Source organism: Berghia stephanieae, chromosome 13 (genome assembly GCF_034508935.2).
Source record: "Berghia stephanieae isolate SIO BIC M18660-M18661 chromosome 13, UCSD_Bste_1.3, whole genome shotgun sequence".
Lineage (NCBI taxonomy): Eukaryota > Metazoa > Mollusca > Gastropoda > Nudibranchia > Aeolidiidae > Berghia > Berghia stephanieae.
The window spans coordinates 20,356,125-20,382,333 of NC_088372.1; the positions used below are offsets into that span (position 1 = coordinate 20,356,125).

Genomic DNA, 26,209 nt, shown 5'->3' on the forward strand with positions numbered 1-26,209 from the left:
ATACCAGATTCTATGTAAGTTTTGTGTATAGAAAAACCATTTAAAGGAAACGCAAGAGGTACATAATTAGAATGACATAATTATTAATTTGACCTCTCCACTCTGAGTTCCTGGGCAATCTAGTAATAGTTTTGCTATTCGCCGCATGCCATGAGAAAATAATTCCGCGCTTCGCCTCTCCGGGGAAATACTTGTAAAGATCCCTCATTGTAACAAGTTTGCATATTTAATCCGTATTGTTATCAGATTTTTATGTAGAAATCGCAACAGGCAGCTACGCCCTTGACTTTCAACTATAAAAATGTAACAATTGTTTATGTCAAGTGTGTAAATAAAAAGTTTACAACTTGCTGTGGCATTCTGAACCCAGGGTGGCAATGTTAGTGAGTATTGTACATAATTCTCGTGAAAAGTAAAACCCTTGTCAAGCCAGTGTAGAGTCCAGTGATCGTAATCACAACAGAATTCACTGTGTCTAATATTGTTAAACGTAAACCCTCCAAAGGTTCACTCACCCCAGACCCTTAGTTTTTTATATACCGTAAAGAAGAAAAATCCCAAAGTATGATAGTGTAACCAATGAGAAAAAAATCTACTTAATGTCACTAACAATTCTAGTGTTCGAGCCAATTTTCAATAAAATCCACCAGAAGGTGGTTGTGGAGATAGTCGAGTCAACGCGTGCCACGGGTAGTGGAACGGACTATAATCTTATTCAAGCTCTTTAAATAGTCAAGCACTCTCTAGATTCGTGAGGATCAATATCTCATGGAATAGATAGATAGATAGATAGATAGATAGATAGATAGATAGATAGATAGATAGATAGATAGATAAATAGATATATAGAAAGATAGATAGATATATAGATAGATAGATAGATAGATAGATAGATAGATAGATAGATGGATAGATAGATAGATAGATAGATAGATAGATAGATAGATAGAAAGATAGATAGATAGATAGATAGATAGATAGATAGAATGGCAAAGATAGCAGGATATATAGAAGCAGATGTATAGACAAATAAATAGATAGATAAATAGATAGATAGATAGATAGATAGATAGATAGATAGATAGATAGATAGATAGATAGATAGATAGATAGATAGATAGATAAAGAGATAAATAGAGAGCGATTGTCTTTATCTGTGTGTGTGTGAGAGAGAGAGAGAGAGTGAGAGAGAGAGATGGGGAGAGAGAGAGATAGAGAGATAATGAAAGTGAGATTGAAATATGGAGAAAGAGAGAAAGAGTGAGAGAGATTAGGTGTGGTGCAAACAGACCAGACGAAGCCAGAGGCGAGCCTCTGTTCTCTGTTTCTCTCTCGACCCCCCCCCCCTGAACCCCTACCCCCCCCCTAAACAAACACACACACACACACACACACACACACACACACACACATACAAACCCCTTTCATTCTTATTCCAAATTTGACAGCGTGGGGAAAAAAAACTAAAGTTCTTATATAGCGCAATTTCAACTAAACGTCCTCAATGCGCTTTACAAGGTAGGGTCCCTGACCAACACCAAGACGTAACAAGCAGAGTGAGACATGACCCTTGTTAGGCGATATCGCTACTCATTTTACTCCTAAGTATGGTGAGAAAATGTGAGTAAACAGCCTTTTCCAAGGACTAAACTGTGCTCCGCTCGGGACCCTCTGATCCGAAAGCGAGTGTCATACCACAAGACCTCATAGCCACACAAAATAAAAAACCGGGTCTGTCTTTGCTTCATGCCAAATGGTTCCGAGTTCAATACCTCGTCGCCTGCATAAACTTGAATGTCAACTCGCCTTGGATGTTTCCAGGCTTTGATTGATAGACTGGGTGAGTGGGTGTCCAATAATATAACCTAAAGAGAAATTAATAGCGAATTGGCCGAATGGTGATCCGCAATGTCCCGGGATCGAGACCCACTTCAGGCGGTTTCGTTGTTTTTTTTTCCTTGGGCAAGATTATTAACCCCAAATTTTCTCCTCTGATTCCTGTTGACATCAGATATCCTATTTGATGAATTATCTATATTCTTTGTGGAATGTCTTCTTCTTCTAGGTTCCATGCCTGGTCCAGGCTTCGGATACTGCATGAATTATCTCTCTCCATTCCTCCTTGTCTCTTGCTTTTTCAAACAGCTCTTGGATTGTTAGGTTGGTGAAGCCCTTCAGTTGGTCTATGAGTGTTTTTCTTTGTCTCCCCGGGCGCGTTTACCAGGTATTTTTCCACAACTTGCCAGGTATTCATTCTTATCTTTCCTTACTATGTGTCCGAAAAAGGATAGTTGTCGATCCGCTATTAAGCGCATTAGTTTCCTTTGTTGGTATGTTTGTGTTAGCACTTCTTCGTGGAATGTCTAGGCGACGATATCTTATGATGTCATGGAGGAAGGGCCTAAATTGAAGAGAAATTCCCTCTTGTGGGCGAAAAAGTGGGGTTTTAATTATTTTTGTTTCCAATCTCCATCAAACCTACGTCTGTTCCACAACCAAAGGGATTTGTGGTTGATCCCGGTTTAGGAGCGTTGGCTTTTCTTTTATTTTATTTTAATATACCCGATATTGCTTTTCAAAAAAACTTGAGCTTTTATATAACGCAATGTCCACTAAACGTACCAAAGCGCTTTGCAAGGGGTCTTGACCAACTGCAACACTTATCATGTAAGGCATGACATGACGCCTATTAGGCGATATTACAATTTTTTCGAACAGAGACAACTCTGTTATCGTCAGGTACTCATTTTACACCCGAGTTGGGTGATAGAATGTAAGTATGTAAATACGATGAAAACATCAGAAATGCGCTAACGTGTATTGTTTAAGAGCTATATTGCTAGGGTCAACCGTAATTTTGTTTTAAAATATATATATATATATATATATATATATATATATATATATAATATATATATATATATATATATATATATAATATTGATCATTTGGAACAATTCCGAAGGGTTATATATTTGTTAACAACCCAAACAAATGATGTAAAAAATGCCTGCTAAATTATTATTATCAATCAAAATAGTCCGTGAGACCATGTCATGTTATTTCTGAGAGAGAGAGAGAGAGAGAGAGAGAGAGAGAGAGAGAGAGAGAGCGTGTGTGTGTGTGTGTGTGTGTGTGTGTGTGTGTGTGTGTTTGTGTGTGTTTATTTACTGTGAGGAAAAGAGAAATTGGACGAGTCTATTTCAAAGGGGTCAAAGATTGTTAAAAAGTCGAATTATCAACTGATTAGTAAGACAAAATACTATAGCGACAAGCTTACCACCCCTATGACGTCACAATAATAAACAAAATACCAACAAACAAAAAAAAGACTTTCGCAGCTGAGGTGCCAGATGGCCACGCGTGTGGCCAATGATACAATTATATTTCTTTTATTAAATTGTATTTATTTATTTTTGTCTCAGACACTTTTATCCTAGTCTATTCAATTTTATGTTTGTCAGATTCCGTTAGTTTTTAAGGGGGTGAGTCTTAGTAGCGAAAACCATGCGAGTATCTATTTAGTCACTTTTTAAATCGAATTTGGTCAGGTGGAAGTCTGGCCATGTGGCAGTCTTGCCTGCCTCGCAGACGTGTCAAACGATAGGAGGGGGGGGGGGGGGGGGGGGGGGGGGGGGGGGGGGGGGAGAGAGAGAGAGAGAGAGAGAGAGAGAGAGAGAGAGAGAGAGAGAGAATGGCTGTCTCCTCTTCTCACCCATTGAAACGTCAATTGGGTTGATGTTTTGTGATAATAAGTGAAACGTACTTGCATATTCCGATGAAATTTGAAACATAAATAGATGAATAAATGTGCATATATAACTTTTTTCGAGACAAAATCTCTGCTCTTGATAGTTTTAGAAATATTTCACTCAAAAGAGCAAACATCTGTTTTTAACGGCCTTCTAGTAATCGCACGGGTTTTACGCTTGACATAATCTAAACTGATCTCTTTACTATTTGTGTGCCAAATTTCAGACATATTTATTGATAAAAAGCGTGGTAATGAATTTTTCCAAATAGCATATACGAAACGGCCGCATCCCATATTTTGTCACGAATTTGTACTCTTCGAGAGCGAAATCGAGGCACACGTATTTGGGTGAGATAGTCATTGCTAATTTATACTGTTTTTCTCCCCTGGATACACTTTTATGCTCGTTGGAGAAGTATTTCATAAGGGAGATGATGGAGATAATGGCGTCCGCCATAGTTCCGATAGTTTAGAACCAGTTGTTATGCGTCATTGCGAGGGAAGTGACGTCACGACTATTGAACCTTATTTTACTGGGCTAACAAGCAATGTACACATCAAATAGACACCAAGTGGGAGGGAACATAACCACGCCCCTCGGACAGACGTCAAAATGGAAAAGAAAGGCAGTTAGGGTCTAAACTAGGTAAACTAAACGATATTCCCATCGATGATATGATAACGAGAAATTCCCTTTTGTGGGCGACTAAGGGGATGGGGGGCTTGGGGGGGGGGGGGAGGCTCAATTTTTGTTTTCAACCTCCTCAAACTTACTTCTTTCCACAACCAGAAGGTCTTTTGTGGTCTTTTTTTTATATGCCCGATATTATTTTTTAAAAACTTGAGCTTTTATATAGGGTGCTCAAAGCGCTTTACAAGGGGTCCCTGACAAACTGCAACACTTAACATTAATTTAGGACATGACATGACGCCTGTTAGGCGATTTTTAAAAATGTCGGACAGAGACAACGCTGTTATCGGCCAGGTACTCATTTCACACCTGATTACGGTGAGAGAATGTGAGTAAAGAGCCTTTTCAACTATGCGCCGATCCGAAAGCGAGTGCCATACAACTAGACCACGATATTGCTTTATGCTTATACAATCTTTCAGTATTCTCACTGATTTAAATTATTAATGCCATGCGTTTCGGTAAAATACTCCCCATATGAATAGGATTCAATAATCTAATGTCATGTGCGCCCAGCAACCAGTAGCTTGGTTTTAAACATGGCAAATCGGTACTTTTTTTTCTTCATGTGATGTGATCAGAATTTATAAAAATCAAACATGACCAGATTTGTAATGTTTTTCTCCTCTGGATACACTTTTAAGCTCGTTGGAGAAGTATTTCATAAGGGAGATGATGGAGATAATGGCGTCCGCCATAGTTCCGATAGTTTAGAACCAGTTGTTATGCGTCATTGCGAGGGAAGTGACGTCACGACTATTGAACCTTATTTTTCTGGCCAACAGGCAATGTACACATCAAATAGACACCAAGTGGGAGGGAACATAACCACGCCCCTCGGACAGTCGTCAAAATGGAAAAAAAAGGCAGTTAGGGTCTAAACTAGATAAACTAAACGATATTCCCATCGATGATATGATAACGAGAAATTCCCTTTTGTGGGCGACTAAGGGGATGGGGGGCTTGGGGGGGGGGGGGGGGGGGCCCAATTTTTGTTTTCAACCTCCCTCAAACTTACTTCTTTCCACAACCAGAAGGTCTTTTGTGGTCTTTTTTTTATATGCCCGATATTATTTTTTAAAAACTTGAGCTTTTATATAGGGTGCTCAAAGCGCTTTACAAGGGGTCCCTGACAAACTGCAACACTTAACATTAATTTAGGACATGACATGACGCCTGTTAGGCGATTTTACATTTTTTCGGACAGAGACAACGCTGTTATCGGCCAGGTACTCATTTTACACCTGATTACGGTGAGAGAATGTGAGTAAAGAGCCTTTTCCAAGGACTCAACTATGCGCCGATCCGAAAGCGAGTGCCATTCCACTAGACCACGATATTGCTTTATACTTATACAATCTTTCAGTATTCTCACTGATTTAAATTATTAATGCCATGCGTTTCGGTAAAATACTCCCCATATGAATAGGATTCAATAATCTAATGTCATGTGCGCCCAGCAACCAGTAGCTTGGTTTTAAACATGGCAAATCGGTACTTTTTTTTCTTCATGTGATGTGATCAGAATTTATAAAAATCAAACATGACCAGATTTGTAATGTTTTTCTCCTCTGGATACACTTTTATGCTCGTTGGAGAAGTATTTCATAAGGGAGATGATGGAGATAATGGCGCCCACCATTGTTCCGATAGTTTAGAACCAGTTGCTATGCGCCATTGCGAGGGAAGTGACGTCACGACTTTTGAACCTTATTGTACTGGCCAACAGGCAATGTACACGTCAAATAGACACCAAGTGGGAGGGAACATAAACCACGCCCCTCGGACATTCGTCAAAATGAAAAAAAAAGGCAGTTAGGGTCTAAACTAGGCGAACTAAACGTTATTCCCATTGATGATATGCGTATAAGTATAATACTCACTAGTTTATTTGATTTATTTGAGCCTTTATATAGCGCAATATCCACTAAGCGTGTTCAAAACGCTCTACAAAGGGTCCCTGGCCAAAAGCAACACTCAACATGTAGGACGGAACATTACAATTTTCTTTACGGACATTGACAATGCTGTTAACGGACAGGTACTCAATTCTGCACGCCTGAACAATCATACAACCACAACGAGCTATGGGTAACCTTTCACATTAATTTATAGAAGGAACGAGGTTGACTTCACTCAGCTGTTTGTTCTTGACTTTTGACAGCCATTTTGGTGTTTATTTCTCACTAAATTATTTTAATCACACCATAACCGTTCAAAGTTACACACCGTTTTTTTTTTTGTTGTGTTGGTATGTTATAAATTTTGCGACTATGTGGTCTTATGCTATGGAACTCGCCTTCGGATCGGAAGGTCCTGGGTTTCTACCCCGCTCTAATCGGGACATTGAGACTTTTAAAAATATCTTAACTCACATTATCTCACTGTACTCAGATGTAAAATGAGTGTCTGGCCGTAAATAACGTTGTTCTGTCCCTGTCGGGAAAAAATGAATGTAATATCGCCTAACGGGCGGCATGTCTTGTCCTACATATTACGTGTTGCTGTTGGCCCTTCTGTAAAGTGCGTTGAGCACGTTTAGTTAGTATTTCAGTATATAAAAGCTCAAGTTGTTGAGGTGTTTTTACTTATGTTTGTTTTGTTTTTTGTTTTTTAAATATACGGTTGGCGGCTTGTCAGCGTTTCTCTTTCCCCCTTATGGAAATTCCACTCAGTTGATAGATTATACATCTCACATCTGGTCTTGAAATTTCCTGTATTCATCACTTAGAGGAATTTTACCGTTTGGGTCTATTCCAATAGAAGAAAATAATAACCCAGGATTCAGCCGCAGTGCAGCGCCGTAAAGTGATCCAGGGCAAAGTGACTAGCTGGAAGCAACACAGCGCAGCCGGTAGTCGAACTATGTATATTTTGGGTACCACGCAAAGAGCATACTTCTGAGAGCCAGGCTGTACTCTGAAAACCTTGAGAGAAAACATTGAATCGGAGAAGTGTTTTTTAAAAACTTTTTTTTCTTTTTTTTTTTTTGTGATTGATGTCCATTCATTCAAAAGCATTTGGGTGACTAGGTCCTCTGAAATATATATTAAATCCGACGTGCACTTATTTGTAGGTCTAATAACCCAATGCCTTATGGGCCTATTGTTGTAATGGAAATCTAAAAAAGAAAAAAATAATGACGCAAAAATATTATCAATTACAACAATGTTAAACTAAGTCCATAAGTGGTTTCAGATGCCATACCTGCATATCTGTACACGTCGCTTGACTCGAATAAATGGGTCTTTTTTAAAATTTAAAAATAAATTGAACCAATGTTCGTTCACCCAAAATTAACTGGGTAACAATCTGGGTTCATTAGAACTAGTGAATGAGACATTTATTTTGATGGTGTTGCATCCTACTAGAGGGTAATTAAACAACGGTTCCTGTCAATTTACAGCCATAGTCATTGAAATAGACTCTTGTGTTTTACCAGTTGTTCGTCTCTGATGGTCTATTTTTTTAACCCTTTCCTCACCAACTATAGGTAAATCGTCACTTTCGTTGCGATACAACTAACGTTTTTCTTACTCAAATTTATTTGGTACATCATAAAATTTAAACAAAATGAACAGAGTGTTGTCGAGCATGTTTTGCTAATGAAATTTTGTATCGCACGACCGTTACTACTATTGTGTTTGAGTGATAAAAAAATATATATTTTTGTGTTATTTGGGTATGACGTTTTTTGGGAAAATCCTGAAAATGGTTGGTAAGGAGAGAGTTAAATAACTCGATACTAGTCTATGGCTATCAAATTAGACCAGCTCCATCTGCAAAACAGGAAGCTGAAGTCCTTGAATAAAGACCTTGACTCAGAGAAGCGATTTTATTTCTTGTCGCGTTTTTTTTTCTAACTGATATAAGTTCACCCAAAACGTAATTGGGTAACCGAGTCCCCTGAAGATCTTGAAAAAAAAAAACACCTTAAATCGGAGAAGTGTTTTTATTTATTTTTTTTTTTAAATTGATGTCCGTTCACCCACTAGTGATGGTATATTATATTTTGAGATGGTAACATCCTACTTAAAGGGTATTAAACTAGAGTTACTGTTAATTTACAGCTATTGCAAATGGATTCAATAGTCTGATGTCACGTCGCCCAGCAACGGCGAGCAGCGTGGTTCTAAACAAATAAAATCGATACTTTTTATTCTTCATGCAGGCTAGAACTTTTCATATGTAATGTGATCAGAATGTATAAAAGTCAAAACATCATCACATTTATAATATTTTTCTCTTCTGGATACACTTTTTTGGCTCGTCTATATAAATATTGCATAAGGGCGTCCGCATTGTTCCGATGCTTTAGAGCCAGTTGCTAAGTTCCTATGCGTCATTACGAGGGAAGTGACGTCATGACTGTTGAAGCGTATTGTGATGTTATAGTCTTCTGGACTCAACATTTTGACGTCAACTCAGACCAGCCTCCTCCATTTGTAGATCCACAGCTGGTTGTTGAACCGGTATCTTTCTGGTACGAAGCAAAGACCATACGCCCTAAAGACCTTTGATTTTTTTTTTTAAAATGGGCGTTATTCTTTCTGGGTTGTTTTAACTGATGTCTATTCAACCAAAAGTAATTGAGTAACTGGGTCCCCTGAAGACCTTGAAAAAAATATACGTTGAATCCGAGAAATGCTTTTCTTTCTTTCAATTTTATTCTCTCTATCTTCTTTTAAATTGATGTTCTTTCACCCAAAAGTAACTGGGTAACTGGATCCATTGATCTCGCGAATGAAATATTTTGATAGAGCAGCACCATACTTAAAGGGAGTAGGTATCAAGTAACACTTACTGTCAATTTCCAGCAATAATTATTGAGATGTATACTCTTGTCTTTACAAGCCGTTCGTCTCTGATGGTCTAATTGTTTAAACAACTCGATTCCAGTCTATGGCTGTCAAATTAGACCAGCCCCATCTGCAAATCCGGAGCGCTGAAGTCCTTGAATAAAGACCTTGAATCGGAGAAGTGATTTTGTTTTCTTGTCGTGCTTTTATTTTATTTTTCTAACTGATATATAAGTTCACTAATAAAGTAATTGGTTAACCAGGTCCCCTGAAGATCACAAAAATGTCTTAAATCGGAGAAGTGTTTTTTTTTTTTTGTTTTGTTTTGTTTTAATTGATGTCCGTTCACCCAATAGAAATGATAAATTTAGAGATGGTAGCATCCTACATTGTTATTTATTCTTCGAAATTCCACTGTATTTATTTTCCAACAATAAGCTTCACGTTTTTACATTTCACTTTCTATACTGCATTACACAGTTCCTCCCCGCCTCCCCCTATTTGACTTGATTAGTTGTGCACCTTTTATAAATATATTGTTCTATTTTAATCCGTGCTACCTTACAAAGTGGCATACTATTTCCTGCCCATCAATGTTTTGTTTATTCACCTTAACAACGCCACTACTACATTGTCTCAATCATCTGTAGTGTTTCATTCATCCTATTTTGTTGATAAAGGGGAAACCCGAAACGGTTATTTTATCTGTTTTTTTGTAATTAAATTGGAGCTTACAATCAATTAAATATTAAGCTAGAATTACTGTTAATGTACAGCTATTGCAATTGAGATATTATACTCTTGTGGACTAATTTCGTTAAACATCTCGGCATTTTGACTTGTCAACTCAGACCAGCCTCCTCTTTTTGCAGATCCTCAGCTGGTAGTTGAACTCGGTATCTTTCTGGTACGAAGCAAAGACCATACGCCGTTGTCCCCTGAAGACCTTTGATTTTTTTTTTTTTAAATACGCGTTATTCTTTCTGGGTTGTTTTAACTGATGTCTGTTCAACCAAAAGTAATTGAGTAACTGGGTCCCCTGAAAAAAATATACGTTGAATCCGAGAAATGCTGTTCTTTCTTTTATTTTTATTCTTATCATCTTCTTTTAAATTGATGTTCTTTTTAAATGAGCTTTTATATAGCGCAAGATCCACTAACGTGCCCAAAGCGCTTTACAAGGGGCCCTGGCCAACAGCAACACTTAGGCGATATTACATTTTTTTCGAACAGAAACAACGTTGTTGAAGGCCAGGTACTCATTTTACACATGAGTACGGTGAGAGAATGCGATTAAAGAGTCTTTTCCAAGGACTCAACTATGCACCGAGTGAGGCTCGAACCCAGGACCTTCCTATCCGAAAGCGAGTGCCATACCACAAGACCACATAACCGCATCCAAAAGTAACTGGGTAACTGGATCCATTGATCTCGCGAATTATATATTTTGATAGAGCAGCATCCTACTTAAAGGGAGTATTAAGTAACACTCACTGTCAAATTTCCAGCAATAATTATTGAGATGTATACTCTTGTCTTTACAAGCTGTACGTCTGTCTCTGATGGTCTAATCACTTTAGCATCTTGATATTCTGACGGGCGTTCTACGAGTTAATTGAGGTCAATGTTCTTCCTGTTTCTTTGCAAGCTCGACAACCTATTGCCGAAAATAATGAGATAAAATCGGTCAGGCGAGTTCTGGACAAGAATAAAAAGTATAATTTATGGGGGGGGGGGGGGTAATCTGATGCAAAAATAAATATTGAATAGCAAAATTAACATTGGAATAAAAGAAAATATGTAGCAAAGAACTGTTCTTGGTTTAATGGCTGTCTTTGTTCAAAGTATGGTTTAATGGACAAGACCATTTCCATCTTTTTCTTTGTCATAATGATAATCATCATCATCATCATCGTCATCATCATCATCATCATCATCATCATCAGCAGCAGCAGCAGCAGCAGCAGCTAAAATGTCCCTGTCACGCTATAGAAACCGGGATAAACTCCGGCTCCGTGGGGTAATAATGACTCTGAAGGACTCTTTAATTTTGTATCCTCCAACTGGAGCACATGACATTGACAGATCCTGTCGAACCTGTCAAAACTGTCCGTCTCATTGCCCATCTTATCTGCTTCTTTCCTCGTGAAGCCCCGCCTTTTTCAAGTAGTCAATTAGATAGTTTCCGAATCCAGCTGTCTTTAGGCTGCCTTTTGTTTTCTTGTTCCTTCCAATGCCACGATCGAGCATGTCCAGAATATGGTACTCATTCGGGGTCCCGATAGCTCAGTTGGTAGACCACTCGTTTTACACGCAATGGGACCGAGATCGATCCCGGGCAATACTTCACATGTAGGATGAAATATATATGCAATTAATTTGTTTGTTTTTTCTCGACAGAAACAATATTGTTAACACCCAGGGACACATATCTAGGTAACGTGAAGCAATGCGAGTAAAGAGCCTTTTTCAAGGACTCAACATTAAGTTGTTGCGAGTGGGCCTCAAACCCGGCACCTACACAAGACAACAAATCCGCTCATGAAACAATGGCATTTTTAAAAATTCCATGTGTTCTTTTGGTATGACACTTGCTTTCGGATCGGAAGGTTCTGTGTTCGAGCCTCGCTCTGCGTATAGTTGAGTCCTTGGAAAAAAAAGGCTCTTTACTCACATTCTCTCACCGTACTCCGGTGTAAAATGAGAACAGAATTGTCTCTGTCCGAAAACAATGTAATAACGCCTAGCAGATGCCATGCCCAGTTGTTAAGTGTAGCTGTTGGCCAGCGACCCCTTTTAAAGCGCTTTGATCACGTTTAGTGGATATTGCGCTATATGAAAGCTCAATTCTTCTCGGTAACTCTTTGTGATGAAACACACGATGAACGAGACTGGTCTGGATAACTCATTTTTCCAAATATTGTTTTCTTCTCTTGTTTCTTTTTCTATTTTTCTCTCCAATTTTAGATATTTCGGATTACTTCCTCCAATCTTCTTTGGGTCTATTATTATATCGTGATAGTATTCAAGTTCAAGATAGTCTTGTGTCAATTCATGCTTAAAGTCAAGTTAACGTTTCAATATCCTCGTGAAAAGAAAATCTCATAAATTGGAGGGGAAAAGTTCCGTTCGTTGGGTCATTGGATAAAGCAATTTACATCATTTACCCCAGTTGACTTAGGCGTAAATGAATATCTAGCTATATGCAGTGACGAATATTGCAATATTGCTGATGGTATAAAAAGAACGCTTAACCCTCTCCTTGCCAACTATAGGAAAATTGTCACATTCGTTACGATACAACCAACATTTTTCTTAGTCAAATTTCTTTTGTACATCATAAAATGTAAAGACAATGAACAGTGTGTTGTAGAGCATGTTTTGCTAAAGAAATTATGTATGACAAAAACTTACTGCTATTGTGTTTGAGTGATAAAAATGTTTTGTGATAGTTGGGTGTGAAGTTTAGGTGAAAATCCTGAAAATCGCTGGTAGGTACGGAGAGAGTTAACACATTATTTGTATTGTATCAAATAGAAAGATGGTTCAATAAGACACACTGTGAATACATCAAGCCCTTCGCATCACAAAATGCATGGTAAAAAAGAGCTTACTATATAGCCCAATATCCACTAAAATGTGCTCAAAGCGCTTTACAAGGGGTCCCTGGTGAACAGCTACATTTAACATGTAGGGCGGGACATGCCGCCTGTTAAGCGATAATACAGTTTTTCGGACAAAGACACTGCTGTTAACGGCCAGGTACTCATTTTACACCTGAGTACGGTGAGAGAATGTGAGTAAAGAGCCTTTTCCAAGGACTCAACTATGCGCCGAGCTCGAGGCTCGAACCCAGGACCTTCCGATCCGAACGCGAGTCTCATACCACTAGACCACATATCCGCATGGTAAATTGTGTCGGACAAAGAAAGAAAGAACAATACAAGAAACAATAAAATCACGTTAAGAAATCAGCCTTCCTGATTACCGATACAAGCTGATTTTTTGGGATGGATTTTTATGTTTCTTTTTCTTGCTTTGTCTGGCATCGTTTCATTCACACATTATATGGGATATTATCTCAAATCTTTAGCTTACACTTAATTCAGGGTCAACTACATAATTTCTTTCAATTTTAACTCTCTCCTTACTAGTGCCATTTTCCGGATTGTCCCCAAAACTTCACACCCAACCTATACAAAAAATAGATTTATTTTACTCAAACACAAAATATGTTAGTTCTTGCTATACATATTGTTTTAGCTAAACGAGATCTTCAGCACAGTGTTAATATACTTTAACTATAGCAAACATTTTTGTTCAAATATTATGATTTACAAGATAAATTAGAATGAGAAAAATGTTGGCTACATCTAAATATTCATTTCCATTTATTCATTTCTAAATAAAATAAAGAAATCCCCTTTATTCAACCCCGAGGGGAAATTTGTCTTTAAGGGTCTATTCCAAGGGAAGACTGGAATAACCCAGGCGTCAGCCGCAGTGCAGTGCCGCAAAGTGAGCTAGGGCGAGCTGACTTGAACCCAGGACTTTCCAATCCGAAAGCGAGTGTCATACCACAAGACCACAGAGCCGCACAGGGAGGAGAAAAAAACCGTCTGTGAGGGTCAAAATAGCTCAGTTGAAAATACTAACCTGTACTGTTCCCATCCCAAGCCTCTCCATTACCACGCTTTCGTTAGTATTTTCACGATCCCAGGCTTTAGGCACCCCCCCCCCCCCCCCCCCCCCCCCCCCCCCCCCCCGCCGCTCTCTACGATAGCTCAGTTGGTAGAATACTCCTGGGTGAAAATTGAAATATTATTTTTGGACTTAAATTGTTTGTTTTTTTAATAAAGATTTGAGGGAATTTTTAAAACTAGGTGTGCGTCATAACTAGTCTGAATGACGTTATCCACCGCCACTCCTTTGTCAACGTAACAGAAACATACAGTAATCTATTCTATATTATAAATATAAAAATAGATCAAATAATTATTGCAATAAAAGTCCCGATATACATCCTCGTTTTTTCCTGTTTTTTTGAAAATTTGAAAATCCGAAATAACGCCCACACCATCTCTTGTCTTTTAAGTGTGTGTGTGTGTATGTGGAAGGGGGGGGGGGGGGGGGGGGAGTCGATTCTAAAAATACAAAAATCCTTGATCGGAACATTTGATCAAACTAATGATGTTTATACATGAGGTATCTTGTTAAAAACTTGGTTAAAAAGATAAGTGAAATTCTCTTCGTTGCCATGGAAAATAAATAAGTTTTTGGGAACCCTCCATTTTGTCAATTCTTCTTTGATTTTGATTTTTAAAGTTTTAATATAAAGTTATAAAGAGCTTTAAGTAGCTGGCTAATTAATTTTATAAATATGCACTCTCAAAAACTTAACAACTGGGTTTTTTTTAAATTTGAAGAAAATTTCTTCATTTTTATTTTGACAATATTTTAATAAAAATATTTTTACCCCCCCCCCCCCCCCCCCCCCCCCAATAAAAAGTTAATAACAACAACATCAAATCAGCCAGCTATTTGTAGTAACATATTATCAGCTATTTAAGTTCAATATTTCAAATCTCTAGCATTAATATTGATTTAAATGATCAATCCTAAGAAAATGTGTTTATTGTGATTAGATAACAGTTTTGAGAAAAACGCAATATCTATCAGATTTTGAGCCCAATATCGTTAGATAGGGGTTTTGAATTGAATTTTTGGACTGTTTTAAACTATTCATTCAGCAATAAATATGGGTTGAAATTAAATTAAATAAGGAATGAATAAATTGAACAAAACAGTAACTTCCAAAAATTAAAAATTCCTACCAAAACTGACCCAATTTACACCCGCGAGCACCCTTAAATTGAAGTGAAGCTTCTATTTCATTCAGTGTTGCCAGGTGCCTTTGCAAAAATCCCGCCAACTTTATGCCAGAAATCCGCCAACTTTATCCTACTTCACATACGACAGTTCCCTAAAATCCGCCAAAAAATCCGCCATTTGATTTAAAACACTTAAAATCAACAATAGTGTATTCTCTCAGAATAAAAATTATGTGACTTAACTATACTCAACTATTTACAACTGTTTCCTTTTTAAAGGTATGGCGATTCGGAGTTTCGATTATGTTGGAGCGGGAGTTAGACTGTCGGATATGTTTTTACCTTCGGTTAATCTGAATTAGGTTGTGTAACCAACAGTACACTCGTAATAGGTACTCCTAAAAGTCACATTGGGGGGAGGGGGAGAAGAAATAATTAGACTTGATTGCGCTATACATTTAATTTTTAAAAGGTATACAAATCATCAGACATCCGCCAAAAAAATTCGCCATTCGCCAGGCCATTTTTCCCCGCTAAGCGATGATAAAAATCCGCCAATTTGGCTTTAAAACCTCCAACCTGGCAACACTGATTTATTGTATTATTGTCATTTATTTCCTCGAGCTTCCAGTACCAACCAGTGGCAGCATAAGCTATGAAACTAAAACTTCACATTATATAATTCCGATAATTTTTGACTCACTAAATAAATGACGAAAAATAGCAGTTGACATAATATAACAGGTATAGAAACTCACCTCCTCATATAATGAACTCCCCTCTCGTCAGTGAATTCATTTGTTCTGACATTAAAAAAAAAAAACAAGCTCAAGTCAAGTTTCAAAAAGAATTTTAACAACCAAATTAACCAAGACATATTATTACCATTTTGTGACGGTGGGTTGGGTACATTGATTCATCTGTAAGTAGCAAGCAATGTTTGTTTTTAATTCAAAATGCAAGCGGTGTTTTTTTTTTTTTTTTTTTTTTTTTTTTTTTTGGGTTTTTTTTGATGTTGTTTTTTTTTTTTTGGTTCTTTTTTTCTTTTCTTTTTTGTTGTTTTGCCTTTTTTTCTCTTTTTTATGTTTCTTTTTTTTTTTTGCGTTTTTTATATTAGTGGAGATCTTCGAAAATGAGATTTAAAATTTAAATATATCTCTGTTAACCATGTGTGTGTGTTTTATTTGTAAAATCCCGTATCAAAGAATGTCTGATGGAGTTCTTAAGCATCTTGTCAGTACATTAATATAAACAAATACACTTAAAAGTGGACTGTTGACATAACCCTGTGGCGTGCCGTAGATACATTATTGAATGTCATTTAAAAAACACTCATAAAACCAAATGAGGAACTCGATAGTAGTTGAGTATGGAAATCTGTTTGATCCCCTAGTTGCTGCTTCCAATTTCCAAGACATTTTTTGCAGTAATCTCTCAAGACTTTGCCCTCATAGTAGGGTTTTGAGTTTTCTTTGCGTCTACAGTCAAATTTTCTTATTCTGCCACCGGGTAATTTGCCAATTTTGGCAGTATAACAAACAATAGGCCTTATTAAAGACATCCTTTTGGATGTGTCTGTACAGTCAGTGTCAATATGTATATAGACCTATTATTGATCTTGGCATTAAGAGATGTTAGTTGTACTTCATGAGACTTCGCTCTACTTGTGGATATATGATAGCAATAATAGTAATGAAAACCATGATGATTATTACGATGACGATGCTGGTAATGATGATGATGAAGATGATTATGATGATGATTAATATATTATTAATATTTCTTTAAAATTAATGTTATTATATTATTTTTTTTTTATTATTATTATTATTATTATTATTATTATTATTATTATTATTATTATTATTATTATTATTATTATTATTATTATTACTATCATCAACATTCATCATCATATTCAACATCATCATTATAATGTTTCCATTACTTATGGAGAGGATAATAATGCAATTACCATCACTGCAACTACTACGACCACTACTACTACAACAACAACTACTACTACTACTACTACTACTACTACTACTACTACTACTACTACTACTACTACTACTTCTACTACTACTAAAAAATAGAGCTTTTATATAGCGCAATATCCACTAAATGTGCTCAAAGCGCTTTACAAAGGGTCCCTGACCAACAGCAACAAGAAACATGTAGAACGAGACATGACGCCTGTTAGGTGATATTACAATTTTTCAGACAGAGACAACGCTGTTGCCGTACAGATACTCATATTACACCTGACTACAGTGAGAGATTATAAGAAAAGAGTCTTTTCCAAGGACTCAACTATGCGCCGAGCGAGGCTCGAACCCAGGACCTTTCGATTCGAAAGCGAGTGTCATACTACTAGACCACATAGCCGCACAATTGTGGATAGATGATAGTAGAAGTGATGGTAATAGCACTATTATATTCTTCATAAGTAATGGAAACATTATAATGACGATGATGATAATGATGATGATGATGATGATGATGATGATGATGATGATGATGATGGTGATGATGATGATGATGATGATAGTAATTATGAAAGTAATGATACTTATAATAATAATAATAATAATAATAATAATAATAATAATAATAATAATAATAATAATAATAATAATAATAATAATAATAAAAATAAAATGAGGATGGCGATGTAATGAAGATGAAAATAATAATGTTATTTATAATAATCACATTATTTATGATAGTATAATCAATAATATTAATAATTTGCCACCTGATGTCAAATAATATTATTAGCTTTATTTCTAGTCTCATGTAGTTTATGGGGTGAGATAGAATTGTAACTCAATCGCCTAGAGGGAGCAGACAGCATGGCGCTAATTAGAATTTAATCCAACGGTCTCTAAACCTCTTTCCCTCCCCCCCCCCTCTCTCTCTCTCTCTCTCTCTCTCTCTCTCTCTCTATCTCTGTGTGTGTGTGTGTGTGTGTGTGTCGGGGTGTGTGTGTGTGTGTCTGTCTATCTCTTCTTTCTTTCTTTCTTCTTCTTCTTTCTTTCTTTCTTTCTCTTCTTTCTCTTCTCTTCACCCTCTCCCCTCTCTCTCTCTCTCTCTCTCTCTCTCCACACACACACACACACCCTCCTCTCTCTCCTCCACTCCTCTCCCCCCCCACTCTTCTCTCTCTCTCTCTCTCTCTCTCTCTCTCTCTCTCTCTCTCTCTCTCTCTCTCTTTCTTTCTTTCTCTATGTATTTATCTATATATCTATCTTTCCTCTCTTCGTGATAAGACATGGAACAACATTTTCTTTAAAAGTTAGCTCAAGGTAGAGAAGGATGGAAACTGTTGTTTTTTTTTTTTTGTGGCCTATACCCTGACCCAGGGTGAAAGAGGCAATGATGATGATGATGATGATGATGGTGATGGTGATGATGATGATGATGATGATGATGATGATTATGATGATGATGATGATGATGATGATGGTGATGATGATGATGATGATGATGATGATAATGATGATGATGATGATGATGATGATGATGATGATGATGATGATGATGATGATGATTACTTAAAAAAAACAACTCTTCTCTTTCGAATTTGAGTCTACAGTAAAATCTCGTTATACCGACACTTGACAGAATATCAAAATTCTAGCTGCGTTAAAACAGGTAAATTTTTGGCTAAGTCACTGCAGTACATGGTTACAATATCGTACATACACAAACTATGCTTCAACAGTCGTGACGTCACTTCCTTCGTAATGACGCATAGTAACTCAGTAACTGGTTCTAAACTATCGGAACAATGGCGGAGGCCCTTATACTCCGACGAGCATAAACGTGTTTCCAGAAGAGAAAAAAACATTATATATCTGATCATTTTTTTAAACTTTTATACATTCTGATCACACGACAAGTGAAAAGTTCTAGCCAGCATGATGAATAAAAAGTATCGATTTTCTTTGTTTAGAACCAAGCTGCTCGTTGCTGGGCGGACGTGACATCAGACTATTGAATCCTATTTTATATTAATTCTTCTGCCACTGTGTCTATAGGTGAACATAAATCATAACGTGAAGTTGAATGTAAGCTTCAATTTAATTACAAAAACAGATCAAATGAACGTTTCGGATTTCCCCTTTATCAACAAAACAGGATGATTGAACCACCACAGATGAATGAGATGGTCATCTCATTCATCTGTGGTATTTCATATTTTGTTGATAAAGGGGAAACCCGAAACGTTCATTTGATCTGTTTTTGTAATTAAATTGAAGCTTACATCCAACATCACGTTAATATTTATTTCTTCGAGCTTCGAGCAGCAACATTTACACTAGGTGAACATAATAAAACAGTTGGATGTATTGCAGTGGATACATTTTACACCTATTTCTGTTCTACCCGCGTTTCTCCTTTTCTTTTGCGCTCCCTAATTTTATATGCGTTGTTTTAAATTCCGCGCAATTTGAAACTCCTAAGTTACATATCGAAAGCTCTTTGTTATTTACTTTCCAACATTTTTCTACAACAGAGAGGACCTACAAAATTTCCCTGTCGTCAGTCTGAAACTTAGTAATGTATTTATGTCTTTATTGTTTTTTGTTGTTGTTGGCTGAAGATGGGTTTGAGCCCGAAACGTTCGGTATTGGGAAATTTGATCTTTTTTGAAGTTTTTATATTCATTGTTGTTTATTACAAAATCTAATGAAGGAATAACCTCCATATTCTTCCATCTTATCGACCTTTTAGCATTTTGTGTCATCGCAGAGAGATTGTTCGGCTTATGGGATTTTTATAAGAACATTACAAAGTTGCGAATCATAATGTTATGACAAAATTGATGTTAAACATAATTCATAATTTGGATTATAATTCAAAATACCCTTACCTTACTTTTCAAAAAAATATCTTTATGGTGACATAATTCATTATCTCTTTGATAACTGAGGAAATTTCCAGACAATTTCATTTAATAAATTCTGAGAAATATTTGACATAGTATCCCATTCACCTATAAAGATGGCATCTTGAAAAAATAGAAAAATTGTAACTTTCCTTTTTATACATTTTTCTTACTACAAGTATCGTTTTTGACTGTGTTTTCGTGCCTTTGTAGTCTATTTTGAGAAGGTGGACTTCAATAATACTATTTCTAAGATAATAACATATCGCTTTTCCAACAAAATCTCTAAATTAATTTTTTAAAGGATTTTTCTCAATAAGTATCTAGACTTAATGAGACAGACTCATAAAAATACCAAGTTTACGATTTTCACTCGTGATCATAATATTGGTTTTCCCGTTCTCTCGTCACAACAATTCAGAACGAAGATGGAGCCCCCTTTCACGTTAAAAGGTGAATACGGTTAGAATAATCGTGCTTTGATTTTAATCATTTTGCGACAAATATAAAATATGTTGTAGAAATTGCGATTTGATCAATTTTTATTCTCGGGTGTAAATCGTTGACATTGCACTTTGTTTGGTATAAATCGGACAAAAAATACAATTATGGTGATGAAAAATGACTTTGATGGCAATTATTGTAGATTAAAAAATTATTGTGAATAATGTATAACTCCCTTATTTGTGGGCCGATTTTGTCATTCGTGTTATCAATTTTATTGTAATAGAGAAATGGAAACTTTGTATTATTAAGCACTAATAAAAGTGTTTGGTAAATGTTACCCTCTTTGATCTACCGCCACCATGTATTCTTGTAGAATTGTGAGTCAAGCGTCCCAAAGTCTTCGACCAATCACAGGCTCTCCACTTGGTCGAGCGTCAAGATATTACGCTTCTGTTATGCAAACACTTTTTGGAGTAGTCCTAATAGCTAAAATCTAAAAGTATAAATATAAAATATAATTGTGAGGAATTTGAAAGTTACATTGCTGAAATCAGCTTGATAAAGGAAGAACATCGGTCTTTATTTCAGATAAATCGGTTGAAGACCAACTGTTTTACGAATAAATTTGATTTTAAAAATTGCATTTGTTTATTATAGCTTTTTTTAGCAACTTGCTTATTTATCGGTCTTTTTTCTTGATTTTTATATCATTTTTAATATCTCAATGAGACAAACACGCTGATATGTACTCGTTTGATTCATACGATTTTAAAACACAAATTTCGTTTTTTGATTGCGAGTCTAATTAATTCATGCGCTTTGAGACAGTGACGCACCCATTACATACAACACCTCGTGGTCCAGGCCACAGGGCTTTTGGTGTTACACAACCACTCATCACTACGGTATCTTATAATGTCGTGGATTAATTAAATCATAAGTTGGTATAACTAACTTAGTGGCAGGATGTATAGGCAGAATCTAAGGATTAGAGGACGTAAAGAGCGAAGATGCGTGATCTTTATTGACGACCAGCATGTTATATTTAGACTAGAAAATAAGATGCCATCACTCTGAAATCGGAGATCATTTACACAAATTATGTATTCAGTCTTCCGTAAGAGTGGTTTTACACTTCCAATGAGATAGGAAACTCTGTTGCTGTTTGTTTTGATTTTTTTTGACATTCCAATTTTCTTCCCCATTCACATCTTCTCAAGAACATTCTAGAATTGTCCGAACACCTCTTCGAATCCATCGCTAGTCGTTGAATGAAAAACGCGTCTTAATTGTCATTCTCTGAAAAAAAAAAACATTAAAAATTTTGCCATGAAACTTGCCCTTCGAGTATTTGTCGATTAAAATTAAATGACCCTCATCACGTTAAAAATATTCAAAGCTGGGGCTGCCTTGCATACTTCTTTGTTTAAGTCACAGGTTTGTGAGTTTTTGGGGTCATTTTATCGATCGATTTTTGAATAAAAACCGTGTATATGACCACAATCTAAAATTGTGTAGATAGGGGTTTTTTTCAGAGTACGGCGATGAACGGCCGGTATTTATTTAAACAAAAATACAATTAATGTAAAATGGTATGTAAGAATGTGTTTTAGCATTTCTACGATTTCTGTTTAACACTTGGGACCAAACAACAAGATGAAATCTTTGAGAGGATGGCATCACGACTAGCAAACTACGAATAAAATTGAATTAAAATTGATTCTGTGTAACAAGAAAATAAAGCAAACATTTTTATTAATCAACTTACGTTTCGATTCACGCAGGATTCTTTAACTTTTCACCTGTGGCGAGACTAACTTATTCCCAAATCATGCCATTATTTGTCCCACTATAACTACAGGTTTTAAACATAAGAGCACGTATGTGGTCTGAAAGAGAAAAAAAATCCTTTAAAACATTTAGGTAAAAAAAACTCGTCTTTCAAATATCGATCCTTGTCTTTTGGTTTTTTTTCTTTTAACCACTAACCTAAGACTTCATATTGAAGATTTCATTGTTGCAATCTTAGGTCTTTTTTTACAAGATGAGGTTCATTTTAACCGAACAACATTATTTGAAAGCGACTTTTATCGCCAAAATTTTCAATGATGTGGTATTTCTTTTTCTGTGTATCGTTATAAAAGGCGTCGTTCTTAAAAACACAATTCTTGGAATAACATGTCCTAATGTGTTTTCAGCATTTATAAGATATCTGTTTAACAATTTTAGCAAAACAATGAATTGAAATCAGAATTGACTTTTTAAAAATGAAACTAAAACAACCATCAAGTTAAAATAGTCAACATATTGTAATTGCTTCACGGGGAATATCTTTAACCTTTCGACGAAAGCGAGATTAAATTAAATTACTTTCAAACCACAACGATTATTCTTTCATACTTTAGAGAAGTGACGTTCAGAACATTTAGACAAAAAGTTATAACTCTCTTGTGCGGCTTTGTAGTATAATGGTACGACACTTGCCGCCTTCGTATCGATAGGTCTTTGTTTCGGCTCCTTTCCTGAGCAGCCCTTAGTTGAGTCCTTGGAAAAGGAACTTTATTTGCAATCTCCCACTTTAATCAGGTGTAAATTGAGTACCATCATGGCCGTTAACAGTATTGTACCCGTCGGGAAATAAAATGGTAATATCACCGAACAATCAAAAGCTTGAACGCTGTTCCCGAATCATGTGTGAACACAGATCTATAAACAATCTAAAGAAGATTATCAAAAATCTTCAGCCTTATCTCTTTCCTTACCGATCATTTTCAGTATTTTTTCCAAAAATGGCAGGTTTACCCAGCAGAAAAAAATGATTTTTTAAAACTCAAACAAAGTCTCTACAAAACAAAATTATGTTCTTATTAATTAAACAAAGATCATTCTTCTAAGTTTGTGATGTACAGAATAAATCTGAATAAGAAAAATGTATAAACGTGTGTCGTAGCAAATGTGACAATTTTGCTGCAAGTGGTAAGGAGAGGGTTAATACCAACAATGGCTGCCACACTCAACAACTCTCTCCGCCCTCGAATACAAATATACTCAGAATAGGCTTCATCATTCGTGACGTCACTTCATCGTAATGACGTATTGTAACTTAATAATTGGTTCTAAACTTTCGGAACAATGGCGGACGCCCTAATGAAATACTTCTCCGACGAGCACGATTCCCCACACAAGAGTGGATGCACACTTGTACTCGTTCATACCATCGACATTAAGACAGTGGAATAGTCTCACATCTCCTATGAAAGAAAAATACTATGGTTTGAGGAATCTTCAAAATCTGAAGTTACAGACTTAAAAGAAAGAAGAGAAGAAGCAGAAGTCGCTGTAAACTTGTCTGACTACCCTCCTCTATGTCATTTCCAAAGTGTTGTGTTATTTTAGGAGATAAAGGTCTTAGATACTAATTGAATTTAATTCTAAAATCGGTTTTTCCAATGCAACAATCAGCCCATGACAAAATGGGTGAATCAAAACGGCTTATAATTATTACAGGTCAGTCACAAATCAGTGAAAAAGTCTAAGTTACTAGAAATAAAATTTATAGCCACAGATATGAAACTCCTGAGACTATGTAAGTTTGTGGTATAACACTCGCTTTCGGGTCGGAAAGCCCTGAGTTCGAACCTCGCTCGGCGCATAGTTCAGTCTTTTGAAAAGGCTCTTTAATCACATTCTCTCCCGGTACTCGGGTGTAATATCAGTAACTGATCGTTGACAGGGGCAGTGTCACTCAGCGGTACGATCTTTGCATAGTACCTGAAAGTACTGAGTTCGTATACATTGAGCAAATCATCTCGCCCTAACTCATTTTGGGCCGCTGCATTGCACCTTATGTTCTCCTATGGGATGAATAAAGAGAAGTTGTGATTTATTTTCATTATTAACAGCGTTGTCTTTGTCTGAAAAAAATATCATATCGCCTAACAGGCGTCATGTCACCTCATACATCTTAAGTGATGCTGTTGGCAAGGGACCCCTTTATAAGCGCTTTGAGCACGTTTACTAGATATTGCTCTATATAAAAAGTTCAGCTTTGTTTTTTGGAGTTTTTAATATTATTATTATTATTAATTTCTCTCCGCTAAACTGGAGTCAAGTGAAGTAAGATAAGAAAATATAAGTTAAAATATACTTTATTGATTATTATAAGTTTGTATAACATCGACATTTAACAAGACATTCCGCATTCTAGTCATGCATTCATTCATTCTAATTACTTAAAATATAGACATAGACAACAGTGTATACGTCATAAGTAGTCTGAGAATGAAGCAACAGGCGCATGGCCACATAATATATTATAGTTTTGAGACGTATTATTTTATACATTGGCATACAGCTATAGTGTTCGTATTCCATTACATGTCTATGGGGCAGCGTTGCTCAGTGCTACGGTCTTTGCTTCGTACCCAAAACGTACCAAGTTCGATCACCTGCCGCTGCGCTATGTGGCCTTGAGCAAGTCACCTCGCCAAAGCTCAATTTGCGGCGCTGCACTGCGGCTGACGCCTGGGTTATACCAGTCTTGCCTTGGAATAGACCCTAGAGTCAAATTTCTCATATGGGATGAAAATAAAGGAATTTTATTTTAATTTAATTTATTTTCTATTTATTTTTTTCGGCGTCCGGATATATTAACGTTATGAGACGATGGGTCAAAACCCTGTGCTATTGATGCTTTGGGTTTGGCCAATATTTCACCAGCAGGATATAACGTACCAACATACAAAACTACGAGTAACCTTAAAAGTTTATAGTCTAATTAATACAAATTAACACAATAAGAACTACTCATAAAAATGGATGGCTGGAAAGAATAACAAAGAACTGAGTGACGTCAGTCAGTTTCGTTCTGCTGTCTATACTTATATGATCATTTGCTTGTTTTCTTTCAGTCAAAGGCCTTTCCCAAAGACACAAGAAAATGCGGCAAGAGGACATATTGACGACACCGCAACATCCTTTTGCTGATGTTGGTACGGAGAGCTTGGACACATTCCAGGAACCCAGTAACAGTACGACCTTCGACTTCTTTGCGGTACGTACTAGTTAGTCCCATGCATGGTCCCTTAAAAACTTTTCGTTCTTTTTGTGACATGAAAACTCGTAGCCAACGTGTACATATTTACAGGTCTGATAACCCAATTTTTGTATGGGTTCTTCTTCTTCTTCTTCTTCTTCTTCTTCTTCTTCTTCTTCTTCTTCTTCTTCTTCTTCTTCTTCTTCTTCTTCTTCTTCTTCTTCTTCTTCTTCTCTCTTCTTCTTCTCTTCTTCTTCTTCTTCTCTTCTTCTTCTTCTTCCTTCTTCTTCTTCTCTTCTTCCTTCTTCTTCTTCTTCTTCTTCTTCTTCTTCTTCTTCTTCTTCTTCTTCTTCTTCTTCTTCTTCTTCTTCTCTTCTTCTTCTTCTTCTTCTTCTTCTTCTTCTTCTTCTTCTTCTTCTTCTTCTTCTTCTTCTTCTTCTTTCTTCTTCTTCTTCTTCTTCTTCTTCTTCTTCTTCTTCTTCTTTCTTCTTCTTCTTCTTCTTTCTTCTTCTTCTCTTCTTCTTCTTCTTCCTTCTTCTTCTTTCTTCTTCTTCTTCTTCTTCTTCTTCTCTTCTTCTCTTTCTTCTTCTTCTTCTTCTTCTTCTTCTTCTTCTCTTCTTCTTCTTCTTCTTCTTCTTCTTCTTCTTCTTCTTCTTCTTCTTCTTCTTCTTCTTCTTCTTCTTCTTCTTCTTTTCTTCTTCCTTCTTCTTCTTCTTCTTCTTTCTTCTTCTTCTTCTTCTTCTTTCTCTTCTTCTTCT

The 26,209-nt window shown here is 36.4% G+C and overlaps 1 protein-coding gene across 1 annotated transcript in view; it reads left to right on the top strand.

The window, feature by feature from the left end:
* The window catches only part of LOC144958867 (cardioacceleratory peptide receptor-like), a 198,337-nt gene that overhangs the window by 42,350 nt on the left and 129,778 nt on the right, over window positions 1-26,209 (top strand). Inside the window, exon 2 of the mRNA XM_078891122.1 lies at window positions 25,327-25,469. Coding sequence (XP_078747248.1) covers window positions 25,356-25,469 — 114 coding nt within the window. The 5' untranslated portion in view covers window positions 25,327-25,355. The remainder of the gene's footprint in view (window positions 1-25,326; window positions 25,470-26,209) is intronic.